Raw genomic sequence first — 19,728 nt, forward strand, 5'->3', positions numbered from 1 at the left:
CAGTGCCCATTACATACCTTAGGATGGTTTCCCTGTTCACTTGGAATATCTAGTACTCGAACTAGACACCACATGGGAATATCTGTTCATGTAGACGTGTCCTCACATAAAATATAACACAACCTGCCTTGGGGCATCAAGGCCTGCTGTAGGGGTGATTAACATATATTATATGCAGTGACTTTGGCATGGCACACAGTGAGTGTGCCTTGTCGTGTTTTCACTCTTAGCTTGCACCATGACATGAGTCTGCAATGGGAGGCTGGTGGAATTTGTATGGGGGTTCCTTAGGGTGGCATAATACATGCTACAGCCCTTAGGGGCACTTTTTATAGTACCTCATGCCCTAGGTACCAGGGATCCCATTTACTAGGGACTTACAGGGGTGCTAAAGTGATTGACAACTAGGTGGCAATTGGTTATTTCGTTTTCAAGGGCAAGAATACTGGCACTGAAGCCTGGTTAGCAGGCTTCTTTTCACTATTAGTCGAAACCAGTTCAAATGGGGACACAATGTGAGGGGACAACCTGCAAAAAGCCTGGCTTCCCTCACTGTGCACCTCTGGAACGCCTCATTTTATGATGAATGCTTAAAGAGTCTGCAAATAACTCAATACTGCAACTTCTTTCAGAGGAGGGATGAAAGTAGTCATCACAGACAATGACTTGGTGCTCAACGTCTTAAATCGGTGCACACATCACATTTTTGGATTTCACTAAAGCAGTACGCATTCCTGGAAGAATACAACTCTTACCTTGTTCATGACAACAATGAAAGGCAGCTTGGTTTTATACATGATGCTGAAAAGAGAAACAGGAAAGTATGTGAGGAGTTAAAGAGTAAAAACAGACTAGATAACAAGTCTTATCTAAGGATTTGCTAAACAGATGTTCACGGAAAGCTAGTGCTTTACAGAAGGCACTCTGGAACACAAAGCAAAGTAAGAGGATCATTTAGAATGAAGCACAAACCCAGGAGATCAGTCCAGGAGTAACTGATTCAACTGCCCCACATGACATATTATTCACAGAATACTCAGAACAAGTTTTAAAGAGAATACTCACTCAACATAATCTCTACACATACATACATGCTTTTACTTCCTGAATTAATACAGGAATTTGATGGATCTATCAGCTCATTCTGCGCGGCTTGTGGATCATCAACAATGTGTACTTCATTTTCAGCTGAACTTTCCACACTAACAACCTCCTCCGCGTGTTCCTGACCCTCTGCTGAACAACCCAACATTACTCAATTTCAATAACTTGGGAGCTGTACCACACATTGCCATCCCTCAATTCCCTATTCCTCTGTTTCCTTCCCTGGTCTCATTACCTACAGGGGAACTGAATATCTGGATACTCCCTTGTAAAGAAATGGCTCCCTGTTGCAGTTACCCCCCACTTTTTGCCTGATACTGATGCTGACTTGACTGAGGAGTGTGCTGGGACCCTGCTAACCAGGCCACCTAAAATGTACCATTGTTTCCACAATTGGCACAACCCTGGCACCCAGGTAAGCCCCTTGTAACTGGTACCCTTGGTACCAAGGGCCCTGATGCCAGGGAAGGTCACTAAGGGCTGCAGCATGTCTTATGCCACCCTAGGGACCCCTCACTCAGCACAGACACACTGCTTGCCAGCTTGTGTGTGCTGGTGGGGAGAAAATGACTAAGTCGACATGGCACTCCCCTCAGGGTGCCATGCCAACCTCACACTGCCTATGGCATAGGTAAGTCACCCCTCTAACAGGCCTTCCAGCCCTAAGGCAGGGTGCACTATACCACAGGTGAGGGCATAGGTGCATGAGCACTATGCCCCTACAGTGTCTAAGCAAAACCTTAGACATTGTAAGTGCAGGGTAGCCATAAGAGTATATGGGCTGGGAGTCTGTCAAAAACGAACTCCACAGCTCCATAATGGCTACACTGAATACTGGGAAGTTTAGTATCAAACTTCTCAGAATAATAAACCCACAGATGCCAGTGTTAGATTTATTAAAAAATGCACACAGAGGGCATCTTAGAGATACCCCCTGTATTTTACCCAATTGTTCAGTGCAGGACTGACTGGTCTGTGCCAGCCTGCTGCTGAGAGATGTGTTTCTGACCCCATGCGGTGAGAGCCTTTGTGCTCTCTGAGGACAGAAACAAAGCCTGCTCTGGGTGGAGGTGCTTCACACCTCCCCCCTGCAGGAACTGTAACACCTAGCAGTGAGCCTCAAAGGCTCAGGCTTCGTGTTACAGTGCCCCAGGGCACTCCAGCTAGTGGAGATGGCCGCCCCCTGGACACAGCCCCCACTTTTGGTGGCAAGTCCAGGAGAGATAATGAGAAAAACAAGGAGGAGTCACCCACCAGTCAGGACAGCCCCTAAGGTGTCCTGAGCTGAGGTGACCCCTGCCTATAGAAATCCTCCATCTTGATATTGGAGGATTCCCCCAATAGGAATACGGATGTGCCCCCCTCCCGTCAGTGAGGAGGCACAAACAGGGTGTAGCCACTGTCCGGGCTAGTAGCCTTCCCAGACCCAAACACACCCCTAAATTCAGTATTAAGGGGCTCCCCAGAACCTAGGAAATCAGATTCCTGCAACCTAAGAAGAAGAGGACTGCTAAGCTGAAAAACCCTGCAGAGAAGACGGAGACACCAACTGCTTTGGCCCCAGCTCTACCGGCCTGTCTCCCCACTTCTAAAGACACTGCTCCAGCGACGCTTTCCCCAGGGACCAGCGACCTCTGAATCCTCAGAGGACTGCCCTGCTCTAGAGGGACCAAGAAACTCCAGAGGACAGCGGCTCTGTTCACCCAAGACTGCAACTTTGTTTCAAAGGAGGAACTTTAAAACAACTGCGTTTCCCGCCGGAAGCGTGAGACTTGCTACTCTGCACCCGACACCCCCGGCTCGACTTGTGGAGAAACAAAACTTCAGGGAGGACTCCCCGGCGACTAAGAGACTGTGAGTAGCCAGAGTTGCCCCCCCCTGAACCCCCACAGCGACGCCTGCACAGGGAATCCCGAGGCTCCCCCTGACCGCGACTGCCTGCTTCCCAGATCCCGACGCCTGGTAAAGACTCTGCACCCGCAGCCCCCACGACCTGAAAGATCAGAACTCCAGTGCAGGAGTGACCCCCAGGAGGCCCTCTCCCTTGCCCAGGTGGTGGCTACCCCGAGGAGCTCCCCCCTTGCCTGCATCGCTGAAGAGACCCCTTGGTCTCCCCTTGCTTTCTATTACAAACCCGACGCTTGTTTGCACACTGCACCCGGCCGCCCCCGTGCCGCTGAGGGTGTACTTTCTGTGTGGACTTGTGTCCCCCCCGGTGCCCTACAAAACCCCCCTGGTCTGCCCTCCGAAGACGCGGGTACTTACCTGCTGGCAGACTGGAACCGGGGCACCCCCTTCTCCATTGAAGCCTATGCGTTTTGGGCACCACTTTGACCTCTGCACCTGACCGGCCCTGAGCTGCTGGTGTGATAACTTTGGGGTTGCTCTGAACCCCCAACGGTGGGCTACCTTGGACCCACACTTGAACCCCTTAGGTGGTTTACTTACCTGCAAAAACTAACTCACTCTTACTCCCCCCAGGAACTGTTGAAAATTGCACTGTCTAGTTTTAAAATAGCTATATGGGATTTATTTGAAAACTGTGTATGCTATTTTTATTATTTAACGTTCCTAAAGTACCTACCTGCAATACCTTTCATTTGAAGTATTACATGTAAAATTTGAACCTGTGGTTCTTAAAATAAACTAAGAAAATATATTTTTCTATACAAAAACCTATTGGCCTGGAATTGTCTCTGAGTGTGTGTTCCTCATTTATTGCTTGTGTGTGTACAACAAATGCTTAACACTACTCCTTTGATAAGCCTACTGCTCGACCACACTACCACAAAATAGAGCATTAGAATTATCTCTTTTTGCCACTATTTTACCTCTAAGGGGAACTGTAGGAAGTTGGCTCTGTATGTGCTATTTCAAAGTAAGGAATAGCATGCACAGAGTCCAAGGGTTCCCCTTAGAGGTAAAATAGTGGTAAAAGGAGATAATACTAATGCTCTATTTTGTGGTAGTGTGGTCGAGCAGTAGGCTTATCCAAGGAGTAGTGTTAAGCATTTGTTGTACATACACATAGACAATAAATGAGGTACACACACTCAGAGACAAATCCAGCCAATAGGTTTTGTATAGAAAAATATCTTTTCTTAGTTTATTTTAAGAACCACAGGTTCAAATTTAACATGTAATATCTTGTTTGAAAGGTATTGCAGGTAAGTACATTAGGAACTTTGAATCATTTCAATTGCATGTATACTTTTCAAGTTATTGACAAATAGCTATTTCAAAAGTGGACACTTAGTGCAATTTTCACAGTTCCTGGGGGAGGTAAGTTTTTGTTAGTTTTACCAGGTAAGTAAGACACTTACAGGGTTCAGTTCTTGGTCCAAGGTAGCCCACCGTTGGGGGTTCAGAGCAACCCCAAAGTCACCACACCAGCAGCTCAGGGCCGGTCAGGTGCAGAGTTCAAAGTGGTGCCCAAAACGCATAGGCTAGAATGGAGAGAAGGGGGTGCCCCGGTTCCGGTCTGCTTGCAGGTAAGTACCCGCGTCTTCGGAGGGCAGACCAGGGGGGTTTTGTAGGGCACCGGGGGGGGACACAAGCCCACACAGAAATTTCACCCTCAGCAGCGCGGGGGCGGCCGGGTGCAGTGTAGAAACAAGCGTCGGGTTTGCAATGTTAGTCTATGAGAGATCAACGGATCTCTTCAGCGCTGCAGGCAGGCAAGGGGGGGCTTCCTCGGGGAAACCTCCACTTGGGCAAGGGAGAGGGACTCCTGGGGGTCACTTCTCCAGTGAAAGTCCGGTCCTTCAGGTCCTGGGGGCTGCGGGTGCAGAATCTTTTCCAGGCGTCGGGACTTAGGTTTCAGAGAGTCGCGGTCAGGGGAAGCCTCGGGATTCCCTCTGCAGGCAGCGCTGTGGGGGCTCAGGGGGGACAGGTTTTGGTACTCACAGTCGGAGAGTAGTCCGGGGTCCTCCCTGAGGTGTTGGTTCTCCACCAGCCGAGTCGGGGTCGCCGGGTGCAGTGTTGCAAGTCTCACGCTTCTTGCGGGGAGTTGCAGGGGTCTTTAAAGCTGCTCCTTGAAACAAAGTTGCAGTCTTTTTGGAGCAGGTCCGCTGTCCTCGGGAGTTTCTTGTCTTTTTCGAAGCAGGGCAGTCCTCAGAGGATTCCGAGGTCGCTGGTCCCTTGGAAGGCGTCGCTGGAGCAGAGTTCTTTGGAAGGCAGGAGACAGGCCGGTGAGTTTCTGGAGCCAAGGCATTTGTCGTCTTCTGGTCTTCCTCTGCAGGGGTTTTCAGCTAGGCAGTCCTTCTTCTTGTAGTTTGCAGGAATCTAATTTTCTAGGGTTCAGGGTAGCCCTTAAATACTAAATTTAAGGGCGTGTTTAGGTCTGGGGGGTTAGTAGCCAATGGCTACTAGCCCTGAGGGTGGGTACACCCTCTTTGTGCCTCCTCCCAAGGGGAGGGGGTCACAATCCTAACCCTATTGGGGGAATCCTCCATCTGCAAGATGGAGGATCTCTAAAAGTTAGAGTCGCTTCAGCTCAGGACACCTTAGGGGCTGTCCTGACTGGCCAGTGACTCCTCCTTGTTGCTTTCTTTGTTCCCTCCAGCCTTGCCGCCAAAAGTGGGGGCCGTGGCCGGAGGGGGCGGGCAACTCCACTAAGCTGGAGTGCCCTGCTGGGCTGTGACAAAGGGGTGAGCCTTTGAGGCTCACCGCCAGGTGTTACAGCTCCTGCCTGGGGGAGGTGTTAGCATCTCCACCCAGTGCAGGCTTTGTTACTGGCCTCAGAGTGACAAAGGCACTCTCCCCATGGGGCCAGCAACATGTCTCTAGTGTGGCAGGCTGCTGGAACTAGTCAGCCTACACAGACAGTCGGTTAAGTTTCAGGGGGCACCTCTAAGGTGCCCTCTGGGGTGTATTTTGCAATAAAATGTACACTGGCATCAGTGTGCATTTATTGTGCTGAGAAGTTTGATACCAAACTTCCCAGTTTTCAGTGTAGCCATTATGGTGCTGTGGAGTTCGTGTAAAACAGACTCCCAGACCATATACTCTTATGGCTACCCTGCACTTACAATGTCTAAGGTTTTGCTTAGACACTGTAGGGGCACAGTGCTCATGCACTGGTACCCTCACCTATGGTATAGTGCACCCTGCCTTAGGGCTGTAAGGCCTGCTAGAGGGGTGTCTTACCTATACTGCATAGGCAGTGAGAGGCTGGCATGGCACCCTGAGGGGAGTGCCATGTCGACTTACTCATTTTGTTCTCACTAGCACACACAGGCTTGTAAGCAGTGTGTCTGTGCTGAGTGAGGGGTCTCTAGGGTGGCATAATACATGCTGCAGCCCTTAGAGACCTTTTCTGGCATCAGGGCCCTTGGTACCAGAGGTACCAGTTACAAGGGACTTATCTGGATGCCAGGGTGTGCCAATTGTGGGATCAATGGTACATTTTAGGTGAAAGAACACTGGTGCTGGGGCCTGGTTAGCAGGGTCCCAGCACACTTCTCAGTCAAGTCAGCATCAGTATCAGGCAAAAAGTGGGGGGTAACTGCAACAGGGAGCCATTTCTTTACAGGAACCCTTGGACTCTGTGCATACTATTCCTTACTTTGAAATAGTGCATAGAGAGTCAACTTCCTACATCCCTTCTTCCCAATTAAGCAGATTTCTCCAGTACCAATTCCGCAACTTCGTCTCTTGTTGGGAATTTTTTCAAATCTCAATAGTAACCAGATAAGGCCTAGTGGGTAAATTGAAAGTATCAGAGGTTGAGCACACCAGCATTCCCAAATAATGGATACACACCCCTCGATGTGAAGATCCTTTTATTTTTTTTCTCCACTGCAGCTCAGTTCAGCCCAGTCCCCTTCTGTGTGTTTCATTGACTTTGCCACCATTTGAGAGTCACTATGAAATAAGTAGGCAGTAAGTGAGAAACCAGTTCTTGTGCCTTTAGTTTACTAATTACCCTAATCACACACACACACACACACACACACACACACACACACGTTACATTTCAGACAGCAGAGTCATAAAAGCCTGCTTTAGGTGGCACTAGTTGAGCATGCTAGTCTTACTCTTGTCTTAAAGATGCTGTTTTTTTATATTTTTGAACTCCAACATTGGCTATTAAATTTGGCATTCATCCAGTATGATATCTAGGACTAATGCATGAACGAATATGTTAAATCCAGATTCCCAAATGCAGTACATCACGATCTGTCAGACTTTGCGAATGGTATACATGGTTAAGCTTTGAGTCTTGGGTGATAGCTGGTTCCTTTACGCTAGGAAAAAGAATCAAAAAAGTAAAACAGGACCTGCTCACCTGCAGGCATACAGCATATTGGACATGAAGGTCACTGGGTTGGTGCTGCGAGATGTGTCCATCACATAAATCACAATTGTGGGGAAAGACGAAGCCTGAGGCAATGAAGAAAGTACATGTCAAATAACACTTTAAACTAAACATTCAATAATGCAGTCACTTTTTGACAACAGCTCTAACAGGCGTCTCCTCTAAAGCAAAAAGCAGCCCCCCCTTTGTTTTGCTACCTCTTTCCCGTTAGGAACACCTGCCACTTGGTCACGCAGTGCAGAGCAACCAAAAAGCACAGCCACTGTCCAAAGCCCTCGTTCTTCGTAGCAGCCTACGAGCACTGCATCCCTAAATTCTTTACTACAGGCCACTAATTTCTTCCTCCAAAACAAACTATGGTTTAACTGTTTCTGCTTCTGGCATTGTAGAGTACTTACCAGAGCTTCAGTGATGATCGTCCCAGATGCTGACCAAGTGAAGACTTCAATCTGTCCAGGAGTATCAATCAAGACATACCTTGAAAACAAAGTGCAGTGCGGCTTACAACCAATTTGCTTCTAGAAGACCTTATATGTGTTCAGTAAGCTCGCTTAGTGATTAGGCCAGAGGAGTTGCATGGTCAATATGAATATTTCAAAAGTTTCTTTGCTTAAAATTGAACAATAAAAGACAGAATGGAACCTGGCTCAGTTATTTCATACATCAGAATCCACATCTATACCCTACCTTAAGTGGTACTAAATTCCAAAAGGGAGACCTGCATTACAGGGACATGGATGGAGAACGTCCTCATAAGTATTCAAGCCTTGCAAAGAAAAAGCCTGTACCCAACTGGAAACAAAGCATTAGACATGAACTCCTCACAGCTCTCATTCTTCTACCATGTGGGCTGCTCGGACTATTTCACAGGAATGCAAACCCAGAAGGAGTTGGGACCCAATTCAAGTTGCTCAAAGAGGCAATTCCCTAAACTACAGAAGGTGGTCTGTGCAGCCTGGATACAGCATCACTCCCAACATGGATGTATCTGTGCCTACAGCACCTACGAAGCTTTACAAGAATTACTATAGGAAAAATATGTTTTATATACAGATGCAAGGAGCTAGTACCTCGAAGGAGGGTATGGTCTTGGCGGTTAAATAGTTCAAGTGATTGTTTTGTACACCTCACACTAAAAGATACTATCATTGTCTGCACTGCAAAATAGGGGGACGAAATGCAGGGATAACAAGCAAAAACATGTATCAAATTTCACAGAATACTCACTGGCAGTTTGCTTGTTGTTTCTCAATAAACTTCATGACCTAGTAAGAGAAAAAAGGGTGAGAAATAGAGTTTATTTCACATGTCTCACTAACATAGCAGTGCCGCACTTTGAAAACCAGATGAAATCTTAGCAGGAAACCCATACAAGGAGAGCTCAATACGCAATAACTACAACCAACTGCAATCTAATCAAAGAGCATCACAGTGTGTGGTCTGTGGAAGGCTTGATATTAAAACTTTCAGTGCTTCAAATACCAAGTTCTCCTCCTTTATACTTTCCTCCAATAGCTCTTACATCAACGTGCAAACACAGGACGTATTTTTGTTATCACTTTAAACAGCTGAGGCTTTTTCCCACTGCAAGGTGCATCTTTGCTGGTCTTCCCATGACACTTTTTTTCCAACATGCTCAGCTGATTTGTAGCACACGGTTCAGGCATGCTTGACAACAAGCAAACATCAGGTCACATGGCACCAGTCTTCACACACATGCTCTCTCAACAAGTATTCATTATGATGGTGCATCTGGTAAAACAATAAACCTGCATCAGAAGGAAAAGACAGCAAATTACCTGATCAAATCTGGTGGCAAAGAGATTCAAAGATGTCACTATTCCACCATTGGGACCAAGCCCATATCTGTGCATAAAGTTGAGGCAAAGTGCTTCTCCACGTGGGATCACAAGAAAACAAAACACATGCAATTGTGCAGTCTCTTAGTCATCAACAACATTGTACTTCCTAATAAATTCAACATGTTCCCAGGACCACTGCATGTACAGGCCCCCAAGAGTGTTCAATTAATAATGTAGCCAATTAACTAAGCTGTTTACCAAGGCCAACCTCACTCACTGAGTTTCACGGACTACACATCTTGAAGAAACTCACAACAGAATACCCTCCCTACAGCCTTCAACACGCACCCGACAAGCACCACAATTCGAAGGTACACAACACATTAACCTATGTTCAACTGGGTAGGCCTATGGGCAGTGCTCACATCTTCCTTGTCGCGCTTTATTTCCTCCACTACAAAATACAAATCAAATCCCTAGAAACACAGTTTTAGACTAATTTGTATGCAAAACAGGTCTTAAATGCTGGATAAAATCCACAGCGCTGCAACTTCATGAAAAAGGCATTGGAGTTCTGTACAAATAATCCTTATACCCTTTAGCATGTCTTCATTTGCTAATCAAATTAAGAGCAATCTTTTGGAACATGCAACCTGAGGGAGGCAGATTGAATCGGAGAAAGAATTATCCCATGTAAAGAGTTCCTGTCGTGAACCTGGCAGAACAGATCTGGTACCCACATCTCGCAAAAATACAGGTATGAGTAGATAGTTTGTTGTAATGAGCTGCGTATCACATATCTGTCTTACTGCTTGGAATGTGTGGAAACAATGATGATGTTAAAGTACCATGTACTGTCTTTAAGACTTAGTGGTTTTACATAGTCATGGCTGAGGTCAAAGTTCAAAATCATAATCCCTGAAAGCCTCAAACGTTTTATACATTTAAATGGAAAACTTGCACCAGAAGAGCAAAAACCTCAAGGCTTGTTCTTAAACATTAAGTGCAGACCGTATTTTGAGAGGTGATCAAGACTGCTGTGCCTAGTTCAAAGTGACCAGGTTGTAGGATGAGAACGTGGGTTTTCAAAGCTCGGTGAACTTTTAAAGCCCTCAAGTGCAGAGCAGAGGTGTTACAGATGATAGATACCTACAGAGAGAGATTTTCCAAATCCCCCCCCTCCCCCCAACAAAAATGGCTGCTCTGCAAGGATGCTCAAGTCTCCTCACTTAAATCCTGAAACACTTACCCTCTATCGCAGTGATACTCAAAGTACGGCCCGGGGGCCGCGTGCGGCCCTACTGACATTTACACGCGGCCCCCAGGTCATCAGCAGCACTGTACTGCTGTTTATTCTACTTCACACTAGCACTAAAAATTGTTAAATAAACGGGCAAGTATTTATTTGGAGGCTAACTGAAAAGGGAGTAACTAGGGTGTCCTGGAACTCAACTTTAGAAACATCTTCATTATTTAAGACATCTTAAGGCAAAATTATAAAAGTATGACCCGTTGGAAATTCAAAAAGTGCCTTTCATTAACCTGCAGAGTCGCTTCACCTTAGCACACACGATTATATCACTGTATTGAGAAGTATTTTTTAAAGTGGTATTTTTCAAACAAATTTAGAAACTTTCATCGCCCTCGACCCCCCACGCCCTGGCAACAATGTGAACTAAGAGGCGAGTCAGTTTCTATGTGAACTCTTTGGAGGGCATGGTTTTTATTATACATGAACGATACTATAGTTTATTAAATCAGACACAGAAGGTTTTATACAGCATACATCCTGAAGACGTATTTCAAGGTTATTATGTGTGATGACGAATTAAAAGGAGGTAAAGTGAAATAAAACATTTGCCTAGGATCACACAATTTGGTTAAGTGGAGAAGCTGGGATTTATATCCAAGTTTCTGGTTTCACATTGCGCAATTCAGACACTAGAGCCATACGCTTCACTTCCCCAACAACCACTTTACCACTACCCCTGCCCACCCCCAACGCTCTGACCGCCACCCTGCTGACATCAATGTGGTCCCCGGTCACATCACAGACCAAACAGTGCGGCCGCTGGGAGAATGTCTGTGAGTACCCATGCTCTATCGCAACTGAGATTGCATAAAACACTGGGATCTCCCAGAGTTTGGCATCAAGCCCAAGCGTATTGAGCATTTATGCTGCATCTATAGCTACTCAGTTCAGTGTGGATGTTTATTCTTATAAAGATAGTAGAAGACAAATAGAAGACAAATAGTGCTCTTAGACTGCACTAGCCGCTATGAACATAACAGATTCAAAGTGTCTTAACAGGAAGGTCATTTTTTCAGGAAAAAAAGCATTGTACTGTTGCACCAGCTGGGGTCTAGATGAACTAGGACGCGCGCTGTCCCTTCAGACACTGTTACAGATCTTTTGATTATATTTGTTACTAATCTTTTATTTAAAACACACATTAAAAAGCTTTCTACTAGCTGTTTTTTTATTTCATGGACTTTGAGAAACATTTTACAATTTCTGCCTGAATCTAAATCTCTAGACGGCAACACATTCAAAAAGCAGTTGTACGATGTATATTAGGACCAGCTAAAAGTGCGCACATCATCAGATCATCTAGTGTCTCTTCGCTGGCTTCCTGTAAAGAAGAAGTGCCTTTTATGGCACTAGTTTTATGTCAAAGGCACTCATATTTTGTCATCTCACGCTCACTATATGCAGTCACCTTAAACATTATACACCTGCAAGAGTTCTCCGATAGAAGCAAATCAATCTGTTAGTGACCTCACATTTTACCACTGCTCAATGTGATGGTTTCTCTGTTCTTAACACAAAGTCCTGAAACTCTTTACCACAACAACTCGGAATCACATGAAACGTATCTGTTTTCACAAACACTTGAAAACGTCTCTGTTTAGCACTTAAAATGTCTTAAATGCATGTTATGGCAGGTTCCAAAAAGCAGTTCCTGGGTGCCCTATGGGTGGTTACTGCACACTACAAATATAAATCAAGATTACCCAGGGGTAAGTAAAAGTAGTGTATTTTGTGAGCCCACAAAAGACAACTGGTTATGTTCTGCGCTTCTGTCCCAGCCAGAGACTGTAGAGTCAATGCTCGAGCAGAGACAACCGGCCAATGACAGAACAGATTCTAGAGGCTGCGCCTTTCCGGTAGAAGCCGCAGATACTTGTATGAGCTGTGAGAGACTGGTTGTATCTGGTGGGGAGGAAGATGTACCTATGTCACAATTCTCAAATGTCTCCCAATTTGCAAGGTGCTGCAAAGGGGACAATGCAATGCCAGTTCACCACTACTGAGCTGAACAGGTGAAAAATACTGAAAATGTAAACTTAAAGCCAGTGGTGTCTAACCATTGTGGAAGCAAATCTTATAAGCAACAAAAAAGACCAATGCATAGCTTTTTACAATACTTCATAAAACGTGGCGTGGTGGGCACTAAACAAAGCAAAAACAAGTGACATACAAGTCAATGCACATCCAAACAAGCAGGTTACACAAGGTCATCTATACTTGAAAAGAAAAACAAATATATTTCAAGTAGCTCTGAAACCGAAACTTGGTTCCGAGCTTCACATGGAAGCCATTTGCAAAAGGATACTGTTTCATGACCTCCTTGTACTTGACAGTGTCTCGGATATCTAGAAAACAAAATACTTGCAGTTAATATGTGTTCTCTGACTACACAAGATTATGAAAATAATATTGCATTAAAGAAAAAGAGACAATTGCATTAGAGAATGAGTCTGTCAACTGCATAAAGAATATGGCACTTGAGCATAAATGTTACTTCTACATTTAGGGAGCTGGCTATTTATATGATATATCAAAATGAGATATCATGCAAAGAGTCCAGGGGTTGTCTTACTAGTGGGCAGAGGCTTGCTCTAGCAATCCCAAGGGGCTCTTTTAGGGGGGTAGTGTGGTCGAGCAGCCTTGGGCTTATCAGAGAGTGTGAGACAGTTGCAAATATACACACACAGTCAATAAGTAAGTCACAAGTCAAGAAGGAGATCCACACCAATTTACAAACAATTATTTTTATATATGTTTTGGCACCAAATAATTACGATCAGGTAAGTACATTTTTGCAAACAGAATATTTGCAGCTCTGGAAAGTTGATACTAAGTGCATTTGTCAGAAGTAGTAATGTTATCCTATGACAATAGCAACAAGTACTGGATTCAGGTATGGTACAGCTACTTACGAGGCCAAACTCCTGTACCTGAGGTTAGTACTGGACAGGAGACTACACCAACAGGTTACATCGAGTGGCACTGGGGCAGCCAGGTGCACAGGTGAAGTATGACCAATGTTAGTCCATGAGGATCAGCTTGGTCGAAAAGATGCTGCAGGTAAGGTCTGGGGATCCAGTCCGGAGGAACAAACAAGGGGGTTCCGCTCTCTAGATGTCCGAGGACATGGGGACACCTTAGGTCCTTTACTCAGCAGGCCAACGACAGCGGCTGCAGAGGTGCTTTGAGGTTTCAGGCTTTCTCCACCGGAGCACTCGCGGTTGGTGGGGCCTGCATGCAGAAGCTGCCACAGCGTCAGTGAGTCCACAGTGGGCAAGTCTAAGGTGGGTTTTGTCTCTGAAGGACTGAGGAAATCACACTAGCACCGTTGGTCTACTTCAGCTCGGGTAGTGGTGCTTTCAGGTGTTGGATTTTAGGCGGTCTGGAGTCCTCACAGTCTGTCTTTGGGTGCATGCAAGATACAGGGAAGCAGCTACATTGGAGTTCCTGGGTTTTTGTTGAAGGCAGGAAGGCCTCCGATGCTTTTGGAGGCACGGCAGCTTGCAGGATGAGTCAACTTTGGCGCAGATCGCTGGGAACAGCAGACAGGTTGGCAGAGCCAGGGCCAGGTCAGATGCTTCTTCCTCAGCCTTTGCTTTTGCAGCTCTTGGGTGTCCTTCCTCTTCGTAGGTCAGCAGTAATCTGCTTTCCTGGTGCCAGGGCCTGTCTTAAATACTGAATTTAGGAGCATTTCGGAGAGTGTAGGGTAGGAGCCAATGGGCTGCTTACCACTATGGTCACAACACACCCTATATGACCATTTCCTGTGGAAAGTGTGCATAATCCGGTCCCATAGTTCCTAAATCTGCCAACACCAAGATGGCAGATTTCTTCAAGTTGTGTTCACATCAAGCAGCTCACTTTAGGGTGGGATTGTCCTGAGGGGTGGACACACTTCCCTGCATATTAAACTTCCTACCTGTCCAGGTACCAAATGGCCCCGGGGCAAGAGAGGGGATACTGGAGTTGGCATCTCTCCTGTGAGTGAATCCAGATCTGCATATCAAGGGCAGTGGGCCTCTCTCAAGCTCCCTGCCCTGGAACGCAGGTTACCCTGTTGGGCGGTGTGTGTAAGCACCTCTCCCGGAGCAGGCTTAGTTTAGGACAACCCAGAGAGCAAAGGCTCTCCCCTTTTGTGGAGAAGACTCGTATCTGGTGGTGGCAGGCTGGCTGAAACTGGTCAGTCCACACACAGATACATGGTAGGTGTTCAGAGGGCACCTCTAAGGAGCCCTCTGGCTGCGTGTATTAATTAATCCATCACTGGCTCAGTGAGATTTTATTAATCCGAAATGTTTGATACCAAACATCCTTATTTTCTGTGAAGCTATCATGTAGAACAGCCACTTAAAAATGGCTTCCCTGTTCACTCACTATGGCTAAGAATCGACAAAGACAAAGCAGGGGGATATCTGAAACCGGTCCCAGAATGCTTGTTTCTGGTCCAGGGAGGACCTGGCCTGGCAGTTCAGGTTGGACTGTTCCCATGAGGAACAGGGTCAAGACTGATTTGCATATGGCTGGATCTAAACTGGGGTGGCATGGTGAGCAAAAGAACGATGGATTAAACCCAGATCTATGACTGCGGTGAATGTTTGATTGGTTCCGCATTCCGTCCATCATTTGTGTTTTGCTTGGTTTCTGCTGCCACAGGTGCGCCGGTATGGCCACACGTGGGTCCCGGGCTCACTATGCCACTGGATTCAAGCTAGCCTGGCTGATGAAGGGTGAAACCCTGAAACTGGTCCCGGAATGCTCGTTTCCGGTCCAGGGAGGACCAGGCCTGGCGGTTCGGGCTGGACTGTTCTCATGAGGAACAGGGTCAAGGCTGATTTGCATATGGCTGGGTCTAAACTGGGGTGGCATGGTGAGAAAAAGAATGATGGATTAAACCCAGATCTGTGACTGGGGTCAATGTTTGATTGGTTCCGCATTCCGTCCATCATTTGTGTTTTGCTTTGTTCTTGCAGATATGTACTCACGTGTAATATAATGCATCCTGCCTTAAGGCTGTAAGGTCTGCTAGAGGGGTGACTTAAATATATTGCATGCAGTGTTAGGGGGCATGGCACACAGGCTGTGTTATGTTGTGTTTTCACTTCTTGCTGCACCAAGACACACAGTCTGCATGGGCTAGGTGATGGGTCCTTGAGGGTAGCACAATAAATGTTGCAGCCCTTGGGGACCCTCTTAGGTAACCATGCCCTAGGTACCATGGGGTACCCTTTATTAGGGACTTACGGGGGAGGTCAAATGTATTGCCAATTGGGGAACAACTGCACAGTTTTAGGAAAAGTGATTTGGCATGGAGGTTAGCAGGAATACAGCGCACTTTCGCTCAAATTTGCATCGAGTACCAGGCAAAAAGTGGGGGTGACCAAGTCATGTCAAAAAGGGACACTGTGCTTTTGCACAGTTACATGCTTATATCCGGTCGCATTTTCAAAATAAATGTAGCACAGACTAACTTAATGACAGAAATTAACAAGAAACCAATAGATTGAATAAATTGTTTACTATAAGGTCGTAGAAAGATAATCTGTTCAAGTGGGACGGTGGAGATGAGGCCTCTGTCTCAAAGGAGGTGATAACTTTAGGTTATTTAATAAGGTACTGAAAGTGGTAGAAACTCCCTAACCATTAACTTAGCAATTCTCTGTATATTTTCATACCCCGGATTTGAAAACAAACACCTTTCACAGTAAGTTGCCTTAATGCAGGTAACCACAAATATATTGCCGGGTCTGGTGGCTCAGTGAAGGAATACACCACTGCAGGCATATGCGTTAAACTCGTCGTCTGTCAAAGGTTCAGATGCCAATGGTTTGCTCAGCCTTTGATCCTTCGGAGATCAACAGATCAAGTGGCATCGAATTGGGTAACAAATATCTATTATCCAGTGCCAAGAAGCCCTTTGATGTGAATGTGCACATTACAAACATAAAATACCAAGTACGTTGTGTAAGTTACAAACATTATGCTAGTCAATTAATATGCCATTGGTTTATTTGTGCAGTAATAGAAACTAATTTTGCTTCATGTTAATATCTCCTGATCATAGGCATTTTTGCGTACACTGTCCTACCTCTGAGCGGTGCTTCCATTCACCAAAAATTATATTGGCCACAAAAATGGGCAATTGCTTTTGAGGAGTCCACAGTCTTCCAGGTGTATATTGGACCTCATAGTTCAACAACTCTTCAAATTCTCAACCCTTACTCACACCTGATCATTAAAAGAACAACTTCTGACAAGTACAAAGTAAATGGTCTGGCAGTTCCAGCATGCATGCTTCTTGTGGTAGAGGGGAATCAAGTATGAAGGAGACCCGACTCATTTATAGGTAAACTTGCAGAGTCGCTCTGGAGGGTGAGACAACTGTGGTTTTGCTATTGGAAGAGAAAACTAAGGTTGTCGAGTGATACAAGCGGAGCTGCATAGACCTGAATACTAGAACAAGGAGCAGAAGATCACCATCAGCCATTATGATTGCTCCTCAGACACTGGATGGACATACAGTTCTTGGGAAAAGATTCTAGTGAATGACAGCCTTGTTCTTAAACAATATAATCCGAGACATTCACATACTTAATTAACTATATTAAAGCAGGAGATGAAACAAAGAAACTGCAGCTATGATTTTATTTCTAATTGAGATGGTACTTTTAAAGTTAATATTATTTATAAATTATTTCAGTAAATACTTCAACAAGAATAAAATAAGACTACAATAGTGCATACTGCTGCGCAGAATATACAAATAGGGATCAATATGGAGACAGCATTTTTTTTTATAAAGAGCTGATGTGAAAAATCTTAAAAGGGACATTTCGCTAAACTTACTAACAATTATTTATTTCCCCCAAATCAATTTCTTTTCAAATTATCTTCTTTTGCCTTTTTGGCAAACAATTTATTCTACTTAGGTTGCCATAAATTACCACCATGTCAGGAATGGGTGGACGTTAAATAAGTAGTAGAAAGCATGAGTTGAAAAGATTAGGGTCCAACCTTACAGGTCCATGTGTGGTAGCCACAACAGTAAGATAAAAGAAAAAAAAAAAAAAAAAAAAGAAGGCTCAATATAATGGTCCCAGAATGCTTGCTCTCTGATTAGATGCAAATGTTTCCAGAAGCTTGTGAGCAAGAGTGATGATTCTTTGCTTTCAAAATAAAATGTTCAGGAAAAAATGCAAGTAGGAAAAAAAAAGTTTCGCTTCAATGACATTTTAGGAGCCATTTCTTTGTAGAGTCATTTAGTACAATGTGTTGATGCACGCTAATATTTCCCAAAACAAATTCCTAATGGAAAAATCAGGGTAACCATTTTCAACAAGATTATGGGAAGCATGAAAATAAACAAGCACTGGCAAAGCCAACAGATCCAACAATTTTTTTTTTATCTTTTAGTTTCGTCAACGTGTCTTGTTTTCACATCGCTTTTGTAACACTTTATAGTTGTAGGAGCGGCCAGGCCCTCACCATTGTAACAAACACTGGAAAAGAGAAAATTAAGGCTTTGGTCTCAAAAAGCACACATTGCTACCAGTGGCGGAACAAAGGCCTTGCAGCCCGCTCTCCAAGGACCCCCCTGAACACAGCATCTTCCTGAGTCTGGGGGGCCCTCCACGTTCTTTGCTGGAAGGTCCCCTCCAGTTTCGTTACGCCAATGATTGCCGGTAGTTTCTAGCACCTAATTTGTGTACTAATATGCTCCTTGGGGAAGAGCACAATGCGATCACTCACAGTAAAGCCAGCCTAACATGAGACCTAACATTAGGGACCCAATTCTTAAAGAATGTCACAAAAGTGCATCAATGGTATATGTCTTTGAATTAGTGGCTTTCATAAATTCACAAGAATATACAGAAGTAGACCAGGAAATCATACCCCTAGAAAATATTTGTGAACTGTATTTTAGCACGAGCAAATATGCATGTTAAGATTTGCTCATGTGACAATTTATTGAGCACTTACAAGTTCACTTTCCCTCCAACAGCTTTTTTTTTCCAACCCAGAACTTCTACTTCTGCCATGGTCAGGAGTCGATTTCCAACCTCTCTCATTAGAGAAGAGCTGGTGGAAATCCGTAAAACATGCAAGTTAGTAGGTTTGCAGACTCAAAGGCATTCCAGCCCTGAAACTACTGCTTTCTCCAGCCCCAGTATGTATATCTGCCGAAAGGTGGCAAAATCAGGAAATTGCTATAGTAGGGACTGACATTGCAAGTATTGAAGCCCTTCTAAAGTAGTAGCCCTGGCATAATCAAAGAGGCTATTATCAGTGCTCTTATACAATGAGATTGCTGCTATAATTTGTCACCACGCTATAAGGCACCGAAGGGACAAGTAGATTTTTTTTTTTTTACAGGACAAGTAGATTTAAGAAGCAACCTGTCCCATGAACAAGTAGATATTTTATTAAATTCCACACCCTGGTTTGCAGACACCGCAACAATGTACAATTCCTGAGTGTTCAAGTAATATTTACCCTTCCAATCAATTTACATCTAGAACCCTGTTCTCTCTAAAAACAAGTTTTGCCAAAAGCGAGATGCAGACCACGCCCATAGACACTTACCGATGTTTGCCGGAAATGGTATCTGATGCACAGCTGGATCCAGATTAATGACATATGGTGGTGACTTCTTGTAGTGCAGATGTGCTGTAAGCCTCTGAAGTGAAAAAAGGAGAGAGGGCCTGGTCAAAAAAGGCTTGGTTGCCAACTAATCACATGACACAGTAGACTTCATACAAAATACTTTACAAACTTTCTGTATGACCTTTCACACTGGATTTCACCTTACGAAGTCTTTGCATTGCTTAACTCACCTAGATTATTGCAATAATTGAAAACATTTATAAATCATTAACACCTGGACAGACAACTACTTGTTACTGTTGACATACAGCAATGACTGTCAGAAGGGGTGTGTTCTCAACTCTTACAAAGAACAGTCTTCCCATCAAGAGCAGTTAGCTGGGTAAGGAAATTCACAATGGGCAGAACAGGTTATGCAACGTCCACCCACCAGCATTCTTCCTAATACTTCTGGAAAGAGTCAGAAACTTTTATTTGGCCAACATTAACATTCACTCAGGCAGACAAAGTTGAAGGTGTTATTTCAAACAGTGGGTATATGGTACTACAAACTAACCTATGATCTAAAGTAAAGGTCTTACATCGGAGCA

At 44.8% G+C, this 19,728-nt stretch overlaps 1 protein-coding gene across 1 annotated transcript in view; it reads right to left on the reverse strand.

Annotated features, from left to right (window-relative positions):
- GPN1 (GPN-loop GTPase 1) overlaps positions 1–19,728 on the reverse strand; it is a 97,941-nt gene that overhangs the window by 70,334 nt on the left and 7,879 nt on the right. Inside the window, exons 2-8 of the mRNA XM_069233555.1 lie at positions 19,118–19,211; positions 12,843–12,882; positions 9,223–9,289; positions 8,651–8,688; positions 7,822–7,900; positions 7,394–7,488; positions 756–801 (exon numbers count right to left, since the gene is read on the reverse strand). Of these exons, the coding sequence (XP_069089656.1) occupies positions 756–801; positions 7,394–7,488; positions 7,822–7,900; positions 8,651–8,688; positions 9,223–9,289; positions 12,843–12,882; positions 19,118–19,211 (459 nt within the window). The remainder of the gene's footprint in view (positions 1–755; positions 802–7,393; positions 7,489–7,821; positions 7,901–8,650; positions 8,689–9,222; positions 9,290–12,842; positions 12,883–19,117; positions 19,212–19,728) is intronic.

The sequence above is a fragment of the Pleurodeles waltl genome, chromosome 5, assembly GCF_031143425.1.
Source record: "Pleurodeles waltl isolate 20211129_DDA chromosome 5, aPleWal1.hap1.20221129, whole genome shotgun sequence".
Classification (NCBI taxonomy): domain Eukaryota; kingdom Metazoa; phylum Chordata; class Amphibia; order Caudata; family Salamandridae; genus Pleurodeles; species Pleurodeles waltl.